General features: G+C 45.5%; 1 protein-coding gene across 1 annotated transcript in view; it reads right to left on the bottom strand.

Moving 5' to 3' along the window:
* The window catches only part of SYN3 (synapsin III), a 1,663,181-nt gene that overhangs the window by 12,232 nt on the left and 1,633,317 nt on the right, over nucleotides 1-17,632 (bottom strand). Inside the window, exons 13-14 of the mRNA XM_069628788.1 lie at nucleotides 12,033-12,138; nucleotides 1,616-1,913 (exon numbers count right to left, since the gene is read on the bottom strand). Coding sequence (XP_069484889.1) covers nucleotides 1,616-1,913; nucleotides 12,033-12,138 — 404 coding nt within the window. The remainder of the gene's footprint in view (nucleotides 1-1,615; nucleotides 1,914-12,032; nucleotides 12,139-17,632) is intronic.

Below are 17,632 nucleotides of genomic sequence, written 5' to 3'. Positions count from 1 at the left end.
AACACGCGTGGAGTCTTACAAGAATCCATCCACTGCTTCTTGATCTTCAACGTTTTCATGCAACTGCCCTCTCGCCTCCACACAAAATCCACATCCCCCAATGTGCCAATGACATGCAGCACTACTTCCATGTATCCTCCATCGAAGAGGACCACATGCCTCACATTGATCCAGTCCTGGATGTCCAGTGTTTACATGAAGCTCATCCCCTCCAAGAATGAATTCCTACTGCTGACCAATAATACCTCCACGAGAGGATAGCTCAGGGGCAACGCACTCTTCTTGGAAGTAAGATGACGTAGAGCAACACCGATTTGAGTCCTCTGGGTATTAAGTGCGTTATAAATAACCCATTACAATTACAAATACCTATTACCCTGACCGGACACTCTGCCATTAACCTCTCAGGTTTCACACCCCAACTGGCCCCCTGTGCAAAGTCTTTTGGGCTCTACATTGACAGAAATGCATCCTTCAAGGAGCACATTGCAAGGAAGACGCAAGCGGTTTCATAACAACTTGCTCTCATGTGGAAATTCAAGCCCTTCATACCAGATCAGCTGTCCAGGCCTTGGCCCGCTCCCATCTGTATTGTAACAATGCCCTCATGGAATGACTTCTGGTAACTAGCCTGGTACACCTGAGATGTGCGCTACAATCTGCAGCACGACTCATCAAAGGTCTCTGCAGATTCGACCACATCACCCTGACCCTCATAGAACTGCACTTGCTCCTGCTGCAAACACGTTTTCAAACCCTTCTGCATCATCTAAAAGACCATCACTCACAAGTCCCCAAGGTACCTCACTAAGAAGCTCAGTATCTCCAGAGGCACACAATTTGAGAAGCAGTGACAATCGCAGGCTTGAACCAGTCGGGGCAGGGGGAAAGAATGAGAAGACATGCCATCTCTGTCTGAGCCCACAGACTCTGGAACCATCTCCCCATCGGTATGGCATCCTTTAGCTGACAACTGTTTTTACGATGGATGTTTTGCAGCGGACGGAAGTTTTTACAAAAAACTCCATCAAAATATATTGGGGAGGTGGTGGAAAGGGCAAATAAAGGGTTGGGGGAAGAGAAAGAAATAGTAAAACGTAGGGGGGCTTGGCGGGGGTACCTCCTAAAATTAATTTTAAAAACATTTAGATGAACATTTTTATCAAAACTCCCACGGCAAAACAGCCGTCGTAAAAACAGATGTCAGCGAAATGACATGGAACCCTCCCCATCAACATCACGCTAGCTCCTCACTACTGCATTTCAGTAAAGGAGCTCCGGAACCTTCAATTCAGGGAATGGCTTTTCCCTAACATCTAGGTCCAGACACCCTCCACTCCTCACCCAAAATGGGACTGGGTGATCGAATCCCCCGTTTCCTCTCCTGGTTGCTTGTAGATCCCCTGCTGCCAAACTGCCCACCCTCTGTCCCCCCCCCCTTTGCTAGCTCTACACCAGCTTGGATTGACCCCTTTTGATATGCTTTCCTCATTGTGTACCTCCCTCTATGACTTGTAAATTGCTTTGTTGGTTCCCACAGCTAGGTCTGCACTCAAACACCCTAATAATAATAATTATAATAATAATTATTATTATAATAATAATAAACACCTACTTCAGATGTGGCTGTGGTGAGGCTTGCTGCTTGGGCTGAGCTGCTGAAGCTGGCACAATTGGAGCTTGTCCTTGAGCAGCAGGTCGGGGTTGATGAGGGGGGATCACAGCTGGCTTGGGTGCCTGGTTTGGAGATGTCCCCCCGGATGATCGAGGTGGCTGTGGTGATCCTGGGGACCTGAGCTGCTGTGGGGAGCTGGACTGGGGACTCTGAGGCTGCTGCCCCTGTGGCGAGAGCCTTTGTTGTGTTGAAGCTGCTGCCCGTGCAGCCTGAGGGCCGGAAGGTTGACGTGGAGCACCTATAGAGGGTAAGAAAAGGGTTAAGCATGGACTAAAATTGCAGTTCTAGGCGCGTCTAGTCAGGGTTGATAATTGGATGCCTGTATCGAGGTAACTTATACCTGCCAATATTGGAGAAGTCAAATCCGGAAGATTTAGGGGTGCACTCCTTGTTCAGTGTCATACTCACAATCGTTATTCTACTTTAAAGCGACATTTAAATATTTCTTTCTAGCTGGAAATGTTTAACTCAATGAGCCATTACCGTGTTCAAAACCCTTAGGACAACCTTGACAGACCACTGAACTGCAGACATTCAGTGCCCCACACGAATATGACAGCTGTCCCAAATCCGAACAGTGGGCAGTCAGAAAACAACATCAAATTCCTCCATTTCTGTGTCACAATCATTTCTTCCTCTGCTCATTCCCACATGTCAAGCAGCATTTTGTGAATATTAACAGAGGGCAGTTAGATGCTAACTTACAAGACATATAGCGTAGAATTTTCCCAAAAATATTTTACACGATGCAGCTTTTTTAGAAAATAAAGAGCTGCTTTTCTTAAAACAAATAAGGACGCAACACCACACAAACATAATGCAAAAACAGTTACACGACTGTTCAGATAGTTGTCTTTTAGGACCTGCACATTAAAATGTGTGTGCACTGGTTCAACCATTCCGGTTGCTGACAGTACTTTAAACATGCTTTGTATGGTACTTACCCGGACTATTTTTGATGCACTGTCCATTATTGTTTGCCCTTTGGAATATGGTAATCCTGTGTTATACGGTTCTTGCATTTTGTCATGCTGTCAGGGCAATTTTTTTAAACAAAGTCCAGGGCTCTCCCTTGGCAGGCGCCATGAGTGTCCTTCATCATCACACCAAGTATTTCATGGGTGCAACGTCTGTATGAATCCGTTCTCAAAGAGAAGGAGGAAATGGCCCTCATGCCTCCTCTTTTTGTGCATCACTGAGCCTAAGAGGACTAGAGGGCCTTGCACATTCCTAACCTGTGCTTCCTGGGATCACTTAAGAGCACTGGAAGGAATTGAATATTCTGTAACTCTGCATCGGTGAAATCACCTAAGAGGACTAGAAGGCCTTGCACATTCCTAACCTGTGCTTCCTGGGATCACTTAAGAGCACTGGAAGGAATTGAATATTCTGTAACTCTGCATCGGTGAAATCACCTAAGAGGACTAGAGTGCCTTGCACATTCCTAACCTGTGCTTCCTGGGATCACTTAAGAGCACTGGAAGGAATTGAATATTCTGTAACTCTGCATCGGTGAAATCACCTAAGAGGACTAGAAGGCCTTGCACATTCCTAACCTGTGCTTCCTGGGATCACTTAAGAGCACTGGAAGGAATTGAATATTCTGTAACTCTGCATCGGTGAAATCACCTAAGAGGACTAGAAGGCCTTGCACATTCCTAACCTGTGCTTCCTGGGATCACTTAAGAGCACTGGAAGGAATTGAATATTCTGTAACTCTGCATCGGTGAAATCACCTAAGAGGACTAGAAGGCCTTGCACATTCCTAACCTGTGCTTCCTGGGATCACTTAAGAGCACTGGAAGGAATTGAATATTCTGTAACTCTGCATCGGTGAAATCACCTAAGAGGACTAGAAGGCCTTGCACATTCCTAACCTGTGCTTCCTGGGATCACTTAAGAGCACTGGAAGGAATTGAATATTCTGTAACTCTGCATCGGTGAAATCACCTAAGAGGACTAGAAGGCCTTGCACATTCCTAACCTGTGCTTCCTGGGATCACTTAAGAGCACTGGAAGGAATTGAATATTCTGTAACTCTGCATCGGTGAAATCACCTAAGAGGACTAGAGTGCCTTGCACATTCCTAACCTGTGCTTCCTGGGATCACTTAAGAGCACTGGAAGGAATTGAATATTCTGTAACTCTGCATCGGTGAAATCACCTAAGAGGACTAGAAGGCCTTGCACATTCCTAACCTGTGCTTCCTGGGATCACTTAAGAGCACTGGAAGGAATTGAATATTCTGTAACTCTGCATCGGTGAAATCACCTAAGAGGACTAGAGTGCCTTGCACATTCCTAACCTGTGCTTCCTGGGATCACTTAAGAGCACTGGAAGGAATTGAATATTCTGTAACTCTGCATCGGTGAAATCACCTAAGAGGACTAGAAGGCCTTGCACATTCCTAACCTGTGCTTCCTGGGATCACTTAAGAGCACTGGAAGGAATTGAATATTCTGTAACTCTGCATCGGTGAAATCACCTAAGAGGACTAGAGTGCCTTGCACATTCCTAACCTGTGCTTCCTGGGATCACTTAAGAGCACTGGAAGGAATTGAATATTCTGTAACTCTGCATCAGTGAAATCACCTAAGAGGACTAGAAGGCCTTGCACATTCCTAACCTGTGCTTCCTGGGATCACTTAAGAGCACTGGAAGGAATTGAATATTCTGTAACTCTGCATCGGTGAAATCACCTAAGAGGACTAGAAGGCCTTGCACATTCCTAACCTGTGCTTCCTGGGATCACTTAAGAGCACTGGAAGGAATTGAATATTCTGTAACTCTGCATCGGTGAAATCACCTAAGAGGACTAGAAGGCCTTGCACATTCCTAACCTGTGCTTCCTGGGATCACTTAAGAGCACTGGAAGGAATTGAATATTCTGTAACTCTGCATCGGTGAAATCACCTAAGAGGACTAGAAGGCCTTGCACATTCCTAACCTGTGCTTCCTGGGATCACTTAAGAGCACTGGAAGGAATTGAATATTCTGTAACTCTGCATCGGTGAAATCACCTAAGAGGACTAGAGTGCCTTGCACATTCCTAACCTGTGCTTCCTGGGATCACTTAAGAGCACTGGAAGGAATTGAATATTCTGTAACTCTGCATCGGTGAAATCACCTAAGAGGACTAGAGTGCCTTGCACATTCCTAACCTGTGCTTCCTGGGATCACTTAAGAGCACTGGAAGGAATTGAATATTCTGTAACTCTGCATCGGTGAAATCACCTAAGAGGACTAGAGTGCCTTGCACATTCCTAACCTGTGCTTCCTGGGATCACTTAAGAGCACTGGAAGGAATTGAATATTCTGTAACTCTGCATCGGTGAAATCACCTGAGAGGCCTAGAGTGCCTTGCACATTCCTAACCTGTGCTTCCTGGGATCACTTAAGAGCACTGGAAGGAATTGAATATTCTGTAACTCTGCATCGGTGAAATCACCTGAGAGGACTAGAGTGCCTTGCACATTCCTAACTTGTGCTTCCTGGGATCACTTAAGAGCACTGGAAGGAATTGAATATTCTGTAACTCTGCATCGGTGAAATCACCTAAGAGGACTAGAGTGCCTTGCACATTCCTAACCTGTGCTTCCTGGGATCACTTAAGAGCACTGGAAGGAATTGAATATTCTGTAACTCTGCATCGGTGAAATCACCAAAGAGGACTAGGAAGCCTTGCACATTCCTAACCTGTGCTTCCTGGGATCACTTAAGAGCACTGGAAGGAATTGAATATTCTGTAACTCTGCATCGGTGAAATCACCTAAGAGGACTAGAGTGCCTTGCACATTCCTAACCTGTGCTTCCTGGGATCACTTAAGAGCACTGGAAGGAATTGAATATTCTGTAACTCTGCATCAGTGAAATCACCTAAGAGGACTAGAAGGCCTTGCACATTCCTAACCTGTGCTTCCTGGGATCACTTAAGAGCACTGGAAGGAATTGAATATTCTGTAACTCTGCATCGGTGAAATCACCTAAGAGGACTAGAAGGCCTTGCACATTCCTAACCTGTGCTTCCTGGGATCACTTAAGAGCACTGGAAGGAATTGAATATTCTGTAACTCTGCATCGGTGAAATCACCTAAGAGGACTAGAAGGCCTTGCACATTCCTAACCTGTGCTTCCTGGGATCACTTAAGAGCACTGGAAGGAATTGAATATTCTGTAACTCTGCATCGGTGAAATCACCTAAGAGGACTAGAAGGCCTTGCACATTCCTAACCTGTGCTTCCTGGGATCACTTAAGAGCACTGGAAGGAATTGAATATTCTGTAACTCTGCATCGGTGAAATCACCTAAGAGGACTAGAGTGCCTTGCACATTCCTAACCTGTGCTTCCTGGGATCACTTAAGAGCACTGGAAGGAATTGAATATTCTGTAACTCTGCATCGGTGAAATCACCTAAGAGGACTAGAGTGCCTTGCACATTCCTAACCTGTGCTTCCTGGGATCACTTAAGAGCACTGGAAGGAATTGAATATTCTGTAACTCTGCATCGGTGAAATCACCTAAGAGGACTAGAGTGCCTTGCACATTCCTAACCTGTGCTTCCTGGGATCACTTAAGAGCACTGGAAGGAATTGAATATTCTGTAACTCTGCACCGGTGAAATCACCTAAGAGGACTAGAGTGCCTTGCACATTCCTAACCTGTGCTTCCTGGGATCACTTAAGAGCACTGGAAGGAATTGAATATTCTGTAACTCTGCACCGGTGAAATCACCTAAGAGGACTAGAGTGCCTTGCACATTCCTAACCTGTGCTTCCTGGGATCACTTAAGAGCACTGGAAGGAATTGAATATTCTGTAACTCTGCATCGGTGAAATCACCTAAGAGGACTAGAGTGCCTTGCACATTCCTAACCTGTGCTTCCTGGGATCACTTAAGAGCACTGGAAGGAATTGAATATTCTGTAACTCTGCATCGGTGAAATCACCTGAGAGGACTAGAGTGCCTTGCACATTCCTAACCTGTGCTTCCTGGGATCACTTAAGAGCACTGGAAGGAATTGAATATTCTGTAACTCTGCATCGGTGAAATCACCTGAGAGGACTAGAGTGCCTTGCACATTCCTAACTTGTGCTTCCTGGGATCACTTAAGAGCACTGGAAGGAATTGAATATTCTGTAACTCTGCATCGGTGAAATCACCTAAGAGGACTAGAGTGCCTTGCACATTCCTAACCTGTGCTTCCTGGGATCACTTAAGAGCACTGGAGGGAATTGAATATTCTGTAACTCTGCATCGGTGAAATCACCTAAGAGGACTAGAGTGCCTTGCACATTCCTAACCTGTGCTTCCTGGGATCACTTACGAGCACTGGAGGGAATTGAATATTCTGTAACTCTGCATCGGTGAAATCACCTAAGAGGACTAGAGTGCCTTGCACATTCCTAACCTGTGCTTCCTGGGATCACTTAAGAGCACTGGAGGGAATTGAATATTCTGTAACTCTGCATCGGTGAAATCACCTAAGAGGACTAGAGTGCCTTGCACATTCCTAACCTGTGCTTCCTGGGATCACTTAAGAGCACTGGAAGGAATTGAATATTCTGTAACTCTGCATCGGTGAAATCACCTAAGAGGACTAGAGTGCCTTGCACATTCTTTAGTTGTGATTAAATGAGATTACCCAAGAGGACTTTGCACATTCTGTACCTGTCCATCGCTGAGATCACCAAAACAAGCTGAGATACCTACTGCTCTTGTGGAGATAAATACAGGAAAGGATATTGGCCTAAAATAAAGTGAGCTGAAAACAGCCTTCCTGAAAGAGCAAGAGAGGAACACGTCACCAAGTACGCAATGTGTTGGACGCCTATGCCTCTTGCTCACAGTTAGGACAAAAAGGGCGCCACATAAATATGAAAACAAATGTATACGCACAAGAACATTGTAAACATAATAAAAGTAACTTTTAGATTACAATCATTTCCGAGGCCAGATTTCACATGGGTCACCTGTGAACCACCCCAGCTTTCCAACCCTCCCTTTTTCCTTCATTTCTGCGGTATTAGAGAGTTTCGGCACTGCAGCAGCACCTTGCGCTGGTCCTGAAATGACTTGTTTAACACATTTGTCTTTTGGATCATGCAGCTCCACTCCCCAATGTACCCTGGTATCAGGTGAAGAGGGATCAATTGAGTGGAAGGTATGCTTCGGGCTAGAGCAGCCATGGCTGAGGGTCCTCCTCCACTGACCCTCCCTATCATGCTTTCATTGACCTTTGCACTCTTTTTGGCTCTGTGCAGTGATTTGCAGCTTTTGTGACATTCACTGGCTGCAAGGCAGGCAGCAATTAAGAGGAAATGGGTCTTTACAGGAAGCTCATCTTCAGTGAACCCTTTTTTGTGAAAAGGTGCACATCTCTGTAAAAAAGCTCCTAATGATTTGCTGTTTGCTGAGATCCGCCATTTGAATTCTAAGTTCCCATTGCAGCCCAACATGGATTCATTTGTGAAAGAAAAGGTAAGCTCAGTTCTTGAACATGGTAATACAACTGCTTGCTTGTTTACAAGGAATAAAGTGTTGACTTTTTTGCAGTAGGGCACATTTTAGTCACAACTCGCAGCAAGCTGCCGGTTTGCTTAACACATTGATAAAAGCAGGTGACTTTTTCCTATTGCACTTTTGAATAGCACATCCAGCTTCCTCTAGCAGTGCTGCATCGATACTATACGATTCCAGCAGTGGGAGCTTCCTCTAGCTAGCAACTGCTATGGCTGGAGGTCACCCGCAGTCTAAACCTCCAACCGAGGATAAGTGTTAATACAACTGGAATCTAAGAGTCTGAGCTTCCTTCAAAGGAACAGAGTGCTGTAGAACTGCAGCAGTGTGAGCCTCCTCCACAGGTACATACTACTGCAGACCTCCAGCAGTGGGTCTCCTCGACAAGTAGACAGTGCGACAGAACCCCAGCAGTGTATGCCTCCTCCAGGAGTATGTTTACTTTGCTATACGATCCGAGCAATACCTTTATTGTCATGTTGCGGCCCAGTAGGGTATGTTTCCACCAGCAGTACCCTATCAAGGGCTACAGCAGTGTGTCTGTCCTCAAGAGGTACACCGTCAGTGCAATAGGACTCTAGCAGTGTAAGCCTCCTCCACAAGTAGACTCGGTGCCTTAGGATCTTATCAGTGTCGCGTCAGGGCTATAGGATTCTAATGGGAGGGCGCTCACACTGAAAAGCCACTATATTACTAATGGGGCACTTCTGGAGGCAGCACGAGAGGGAAGGCTGCAATATAGCAATATCTTGGTTGAATGAAAAGGAGTGGGAAGGGTGTCACTTCCAAGCACTCTTTGTGATTAAATGGGGGTCACCCCTACATGAGGTCCACTTTAGAGCCTCCTCTCAGATTAATTCAACTGGGAAAGAGAAAAACTTGGAGCTGACTGAGAAAGTCCAGCCTTGGAGAAGAACCATCTCCGGTTCCGGAAGCACCTCAAAAGCGTCCTCTTTGCCTCCCTTTTCTCTCCCCCTCTCCCCTGCTAAAATCACTGAACCTGCACTGAATCTGCTACTGGTCCACTTACCGATCTCATGTCCTGGCCCAGCCACTCTTCCCTGCACTGCCTCCCTGCACTACGGGACTGTCTCTGTATCCTACAGCCCCTCCTCCCGGCACTTACCTTGCACTTGCCACCAGCTGGCCCTATTATTTATCTTGTATTCTACTAACCCTGTACTGCACCTTTCCCCCCTCTCCCCTTCCCCCTGCACTTTTCCCAGTCCCTTTACCCTTGCGCAATCTGAATTGACACCTGGCCTAGTAGGATCGCTGTCTGTCTCCCCTTGTCCCCCCCCCCCCCTGCCTCGTCGCGCCTTGAAACACTTGTGTATTATAGGCGCGTTACAAATGCCATATCATATCATATCAGCCGGTGAAGGTAGGCCATTGAGTGGTGAGATATATGGATCCTGGTTAGGCCAGAGTACTGTGCTGGGCTACAAACGTCTAACGCTTCTCTTTATTGAGAAAGTCACAGACACCTCTGGCCTCAGCAAAAAGACATTTATCCTGACCTGTAACTATAGAGTTGGTGGCCTATATATCAAGAAAGAAGTACCACGTCTTCCTACATGCCTTCAGGCCCAGGACCCAGGTTGGTCACAGTGAATTTTTCAGGTCTACAGATTGATGAATCTGCCTCTTCTTTCAACCTCCCATCATGCTGAAGAAAAAGCCACCTCTGATGCATGGAAATCGAAATCATTGTCAATTCAGCAAATTTGACCTTTGCTTTCTTTTTCACTGAAAGCTGTGCAGTGACAGTGCTCGACTCCCCTCTAGTGGCCTAATTTAAAATTACATTTTTACTACAAATGCCGTCCTTTTTTAGTTTGTTACCTTGTCAGTGAAAGGAATAATTTACTATAAATAAGCATGACTTATATTTTTCGTCATTTTTTTAAAACTTAAATATTCCACACAGAATATTTATGCCCTGCAAAAAAACAATATAATAATAAAGAATTTTTTTTTTTCCATGAACTTTTTTTCTGTTTGGCCATGGGTTCTAATAGTTTTATACACATGGCCCTCCGTCCATACTGTCGTTATGGGCCCTCATAACTTGTTAAAGGCCCTCAAACCTTGTTAAGGGCCCTTGCTGTGCTCAGGCCTTTAACTTGGTCTGCAGGGCCCATTACTCATCTGGCTGAGTCTATAATGCTAAATTAGTTCATTTGGGCATTTTAGACCTGTTCTCTTGCTGACTTGACTTTTTCGACGGCCTCCCGCGGCTTAGCTGCCTCTTCTGCAGCCTCTTACCTGCCAACTGTTTTGTTAGTGTCTGCCTCTTCATCCACTGCAATAAGCCCCAGATCCATTTCAATCAATGTGGAGATTCATCAAGAAAGAGTGAGGTGTCTTACTAATCAGAAAACAGCCACCACTTTCCCACTGAGCTGTGATCCTGCAGCCCTTCCTTTGGCTGGTTCTGACATCACCCGTGCTAGATGCAGAAAGATTCTACGTTGCAGTATAGAAACATTTTGCTATTGCAGATTTGTAACTATGTAACATCATTCTGTTAACCTTTTCACTGATCTGAAGTGTATTAAAAATATTCAGGTCCAGCACATGTCCAAGGAAAAGGTACACAGCTAAATGTGAAAAGATCTGCGCAAGTGTGTGTATTGTATAAATAACATTAGGTGCATTCAAGAAAAAAGATTCTTATTTTCACTACACACACAATATTTGAAGGCCCGCGGCAAGCAGGACATTGCTTTGGGCTGTGGGGGTGGGCTTTGGTGGAGCCCAATGCTGGATGGGCGTGCTCTGCTTGGCGCCTGTGGTAACATTCAGAGCAGCGCTTTGCTCAAAGCCCCCTGTCATGAATGGAATCTTTTGCCCAGGGGGTGGGGGGAGTGCCAACCACTAGGAAAAAACCCCCAGAGTGTGCAGCAGGGCCCGGGAGCAGAGCGCTGTTCATGGGGAAGAATACTCTCTAAAACATCTAGTGGGGGAGTGCATTGACTGCCTTCACGTGCTACTGCTTTCCCTGAGGCCGTTGGTTGATAACGATGAATGGCTGCAGATGCCAGAGTTTTGGATCCGCCTTTCAAGTGGGAATCAAGCGCTTTGAAACACATTGTGTATAGGCGCTATATATAAATAAACTATCATTTCAAATACCATTGTCGATTGCAGTTTTGACATTTGTAGAAAAAATTTCTCTTGGTAGAAATCATGGTTATATAATCACCTTTTGTTGGTGTTGCACTCAGCACTTTAATGTAGTATTGTTATTTGTTCGCTCAGAATTTTAAATATGTGTGTAATCTTTGTTGTACATGTTGCTGTTTTTAAATTCAGTGTCTGCTGAAATGAGTCTGTTTAAATGACTATTTAAAATGTTTGCATTCTTTTGTGTACGGTTTGCTTGTACTAACCAGCATCAAATAAAACAAAAATGACAAATGCACTTTGAGGTGGCGTAAAAATTATACTCTTTGTGCCGCTCTGCCACTAAATCGCCAATCCTCCATTTCTAATGTGCCCATGCCAAAATGTCAATGGTGATGGGGCAAGGGGTGTTGCTAGGTCTGGAAAAGATCTGGGGCTATGCTAATGTCAGAACTGTCGGGACTGGGCCTAGCTAGCCTTTTGGTTGTAACCCCTGAGCTTCTATCCAGGGCTTCAGCCCCCGCAATGCCGCTGGTGGTATTAGATGTGTGCATGCCCCGAGGATGGCTCCCCAGCGTGCAATGTTCACTGATGGAGACCCCAGCAGCTCTTAGCATCCGCCTGCATGCACGTTCCTCGAGCTCCCCGACCTCCCGAGCTTGGCCTTGTCCCCATGTTGCTTCTGGGCTCTGCTGACAGCACATCACTCACCTTGAGGGGGTGGGCGCGGCTGGGGGGGCTGACCTCCTCCACTTTGCTGGGGGCCCGGCTGAGGCTGCATCAGGGGTTTCAGTGGCTGGGGCTGCATTTGCTGAGGCTATGGAAGAGATGAGGCAGAACCATAGAACCAGGAGTTAAAAAACAGGGCGTGATATGGCGGCGAGAAGGGACGAGACATGTACAATAAAATTACACATATCACTAGAGCAAGTACACTGCAAGAGAACCCTGCATTGATAGATCAGGTACACCACACAAAGACATGAGAAGGTATAGCACACGTGCACCACACCAAGACGTGAGAAGGTATATCACACAAGTGCACGTGAGAAGGTATATCACACGAGTGCACCACACCAAGACGTGAGAAGGTATATTACACGAGTGTACCACACCAAGGCATGAGAAGGTATATCACACGAGTGCACCACACCAAGGCATGAGAAGGTATATCGCACGAGTGCACCACACCAAGGCATGAGAAGGTATATCACACGACTGCACCACACCAAGGCATGAGAAGGTATATCGCACAAGTGCACCACACCAAGACATGACAAGGTATATCGCACAAGTGCACCACACCACGGCATGAGAAGGTATATCGCACGAGTGCACCACACCAAGACATGACAAGGTATATCGCACAAGTGCACCACACCACGGCATGAGAAGGTATATCACACGAGTGCACCACACCAAGGCATGAGAAGGTATATCGCACAAGTGCACGTGAGAAGGTATATCACACGAGTGTACCACACCAAGGCATGAGAAGGTATATCGCACAAGTGCACCACACCACGGCATGAGAAGGTATATCGCACGAGTGCATCGCACCAAGGCATGAGAAGGTATATCGCACGAGTGCATCGCACCAAGGCATGAGAAGGTATAACGCACACGTGCATCACACCAAGACATGAGAAGGTATATCACACGAGTGCACCACACTAATAGGGAGAAGGTATATCACACGAGAACACTAAACTGATACATCAGGTACATCGTCACATGAGCAGGTATATGACAAAACTCTAGTGCACCAATAGGGAGAAGGTATTGCATATCACAAGAGTGCGCCATACTAATAGAATACCATCATATGAGCATGCGTACCCCAAGAGTGTACCACATTTATAGGGACAGGTATATTACAACAGTGCACCATTCTAATGGATTATGTATACCGTCACATGAGCAGGAACATCACAAGCGTGCAAATAAGCTCATAGGGAGTAGGCATATCATCTGAGTGCACCCTACTGACTGTAGGTATACTGCATGAGAGTAGCACACTGACAGTGAGCAGGTGGATCACAAGAATGAACCGTACTGATGGTGCAGGCACACCATCACAAGAGTGTACCACGTGCATACAGAGCAGGGTTCACAATACTGCACCATAGTGATAACACAGATACTCCACCATATGCACAGGCATATCAAAACGTGTACCAGAGTAATAGGGAGCAGGATGTCACAAGAGTGCCGCATACTGACAAATGATATTTCACCATAGTGAACTGTACTGACTGAGCCGGGACATTATCACATGAGCAAGTAGTTCACAAAAGTGCACCTCAACGATAGAGCAGGCATATTTCAACTGAGACGTACTGACAGAAAGTATATCATGAGAGTATTGCCAGGATTTGGGGAACAGGGGGTAAGTGAGAAAGGAACAGGATGAGAAAAGGTCCATGGGGAGTGTGTAAAGTCTAACAAAAATGGAAATTGTGCAGAGTAAAACAGTGAGGCGTCCAAGGGATACAAGATTCTGTTGGTTTCTGGAAAAGAAAAGCCTGTAATACACCATTGCAAGATGGCCCCTAGATTAGACCATGGGTGGAAACATAAATAAAGGGTAGCCTGTTAAAGGGAGTAGCTGGGATTATACATATCTGGGATAAGTGTGAAGACGTTGCTTGGCAGAATATCAGTGGATCACTCCTAGGTCCTATTCCAACCTCTAATGGATTGTTTTCGGAGTTGCCACTGGTATAGCGCGGGCACCCATGGTGTGGGGGGTAGTGCCGCACACATGCCCTTGAGGGGTGGGGGGGGAGGCAGCCCTTGGACTTCAAAAAGAAATAGTTTTTGAAGTCACTTTGCTTTCATGAAGAAATTATTTCCATTACAGGAGGACTCCATATCATCGGGTGGGGGGAGTCCTTTCACTTCAAAAAGAAATAGTTTGTTTTTGAAGTCACTCTGCCTTCATAAAGAAATTGTTTCCATTACAGTTCGGTCTCGTAACAGAAATAATGTCTTTATGAAGGCAGAGTGACTTCAAAAAGAAACTATTTCTTTTTGAAGTCATAGGGCTCCCCCTGCCCCATGACATGGAGGCCCTCAGCTTTGCTGCAATGATGGGAACAAGCGTTCCTGTTGCAGGAAGCTGGAGGCCTCGTTCCCTGGACCAAGGATTCAAAAGGTAAGAAATTGTATTTTGTGTAAATGTGTGTGCGTGCATGTAAGTGTATGTGTGTGTATATGTGTATATAATGTAATGTGTGTGAATGAGTGAGTGCATGATGTACAGTGGCTACCTGGATGTGGTGTATGGTGAAAGTGTGCACATGTAAATGTATGGGTGGCTGGGCGTGCATGTGTGTGAGTGTATGGTGAAGGTGAATGGTGTGTGAATGTGTGTGTGCTTGTGCTTAATGCCTGGATTACTTATTCGTAATCTTTATTACTCCTAGCCGCATTGCCTCATACAGAAGTACTGGGATGAGGTAGAGGTAGAGGGAGGTGGAGGTAATTCCTGGCTTAGTTGCATGTAATCTTAATTACTCCTCGTCCCACTCTTCCTCGTCCCAGTTCTTACATATGAAGCAAGGTGGGTTATACGTAAATATTGGCATGAGGAAGAGGGATGTGGAGGTAATTCTGGGCCGAGGAGCTGATTTGGGGTGTTGGATTAAGGGGTGGGAGGGAGAGGGGAGTGTGGGGGGGGGCAGGTTTTGTGCACTAAAACATAATGGTCATCCATGTCCAAGCTAAGCAGGCATGATATGTGTTGATATGTGTTATTAGTGTCTAGACTGGCATTTTGGTGCAGCCAGTCTAGTAATTTCTTACTGTGGATTATTTTTTTTTTTTACTGAGCATCTCTGATAAAGCAGTCCTGCAAAGTATAATTACCCAGCTAGACTGGCAATATAGTGGTTTCTTACTGTGGCATTGTATATTTTTCTGGGAATCTGTGTAATAAAGCTATGATAATTGTTATTGCTTCGACTGTCATTTTGGCGCAACCAGTCTGGGTATGTCTTATTGTGGCATGGCATGTTTTGCTGTAATATGTTTATTACTTGTTTAGACGGGTCTACATTGTGCAGCTAGTTGGACATGCTGTCCTTGTGGCATGCCATTTTTAATAGCAAGGAATTCAATTAATTAAACCATTAATATTCCAGTGCGTGGTTGGTGACTTGCAGGTATTAGATTTTCGGATTGGCGTTACCCTACAAAACAATTGCAAACATTCTGGCTTTTTAGCCATTTGTTCTTAGTTTGCTGTATAATGCATTAGAGCACATATTTATATCTTTCTCCTAGTGCAGTGTGTGGCATGCCCCTAGAGCCGCATGATCATTGTGTGTATTGCGCAAGCATGGTTGTCTAGGCAGGCCCTGTGGCGCGACCTGTGATTTGTTGTTGAACCTGGGTTGGGGGGTCCTCAACATGGGTCACAGGGGGCCCCCAAATGTTGTGCTACACCACTGGGATTTGTTTAGTTGGATTATTGGTGGATTAATTTGCTCCACCATCCCCCATTCTGGGTTGGCGATTTTGTTTGCCCCCTCTCTCTTTCCTTCCTTGACTCTTCCTGTTCCACCTTCATGACACCTGCACTCTGCCTCTCGGCTCCCCTTACCCCACGGCTCCTGTGGCTTCTCCCACTCTTTCCATCTCTTGACCCTTCTCTTTTTGACTATATTTGGAACTCTATGTCCCTCTGATTATAAACTTGTACCAGAGTGGCAGTACTTCCCTGAGTCTACAGGTTTTTTTGTGCCAGAGGAGAGGGTAACGGAAGGGGAAGGTAGGTGTCAGTAGCGCACCGCAACCGAACACCCTCTACCGGGTAAGTCCTCTAAATCCCCCCTCTATACATTGAGTTTTTCCTCATTTATGCTGACAGACAACGTGTCTTCTTTTGCACTTACCAAGGCCAACACGACAGTTTTTCATATGGGCAGAGTGCATACAGGATATGAGGTCACTGTAGTAGTATAGTTAGTATGTCACACAAGAGCATAATACCAACAGAGCAAAGACTGGCATGAAAGTCTCCAAAAGGTGGTTCTATAAAGATCTTGCTGATCATATAAAAACAGGCAGCAATGTTAAAAAAAAATATATGCAAATGTACATATTAGATTATAAAATGCACACCTGGGACTACATGAAGATCATTTGGTGGTCGAATTGCTGAGTTTAACAACACATCCCCCGAAATCCTCAAGCTATAAAATCAGATAGGAAAACCCACACAACCCAAACCCAAAGTAGTAACGTGACCCCAGTTTTATTTTTCATTTAAGCACATTACATTGGCTGCAAAAACATTAGTGAGCAGGAACCAGGGATTGGCTATTGTACTGTAAAAGGTGTGAATATTGGGTGATTCGGATTTGGAGGGGTGCATAAGGTTAAGTGCTGTATGAAACAAAGACTATGGGCAGGAAATCATATCATGTGTTTTTTCATTGAGATTCTTTTAGTCTTTACACTGTAAAACCCACAGGAGATTGTGTGTAGGCTCACATCACTTTGTTTGCTGATAACTGAATGCTTCCATTTAATATGGGGGAAATAAATGTACAACCACACTCTTTTTGCTCAACATGTTAGTAGAACCAATTAAATGCTGTCAGGTTGGTTTATTAATTGATTAGCAGACATTTCACATCCTCTCTATAAAACACATTGGGCCTCATTACGAGTTCGGCATTAACCCAGCAGTCTACCGGCGGGTTGTCACTGAACTTTTAACACTGTTTCTGCTGCCTGATATCCTGGTGCCACTGGGACATTGCAAGTCCCGGCAGCCCGAGATATGAGGCGGCGGAAAGTTTAAGTCCCCATTCCCATGGAGTCCCATAGGAGTCCCATAGGACTCCATGGGAATAGGGACATGGAAGCACCGGCATCGTGGCTAACGGTGCCTGTGTGTCCTTGACAACTCGCCTGCTGGAGCCGTTGCATCCGGCTGGTCAGACCCTCTGGGCGCAACGGCCCAGGAAGGCAGAGTTGGAGTGTGGTGGTCCGGAAAAGGTGCAAGTATAGTGCGACCGGCACCCTTATTTCCAGACCGCCACACTCAGAATGAGCCCCATTCTGTATAGGTGCATTATAAATACCCAATAGCGAACAGTCTTACAGCAACCCTGTGTTTTTTAACACTTTTTACAAGGCTACCACTTGAATTCCCAAACTCTCAGCTCCTACCCCCACCTCCATCACGTCTGTCACTCTCCCTTCCCTGCAGACTACATTATTTTTCATTTTCAGTTCTGCTAGATAACTTTGTTCAATAAGAAATGTATCTTCGTAATTACACATTTTTATTCTTTACT

This window comes from Ambystoma mexicanum, chromosome 12 (assembly GCF_040938575.1).
Source record: "Ambystoma mexicanum isolate Mex_15411 chromosome 12, UKY_AmexF1_1, whole genome shotgun sequence".
NCBI lineage: Eukaryota > Metazoa > Chordata > Amphibia > Caudata > Ambystomatidae > Ambystoma > Ambystoma mexicanum.
The sequence above is the reverse complement of the archived record's forward strand: the minus strand, read 5'-3'. Positions and strand labels throughout refer to the sequence as shown.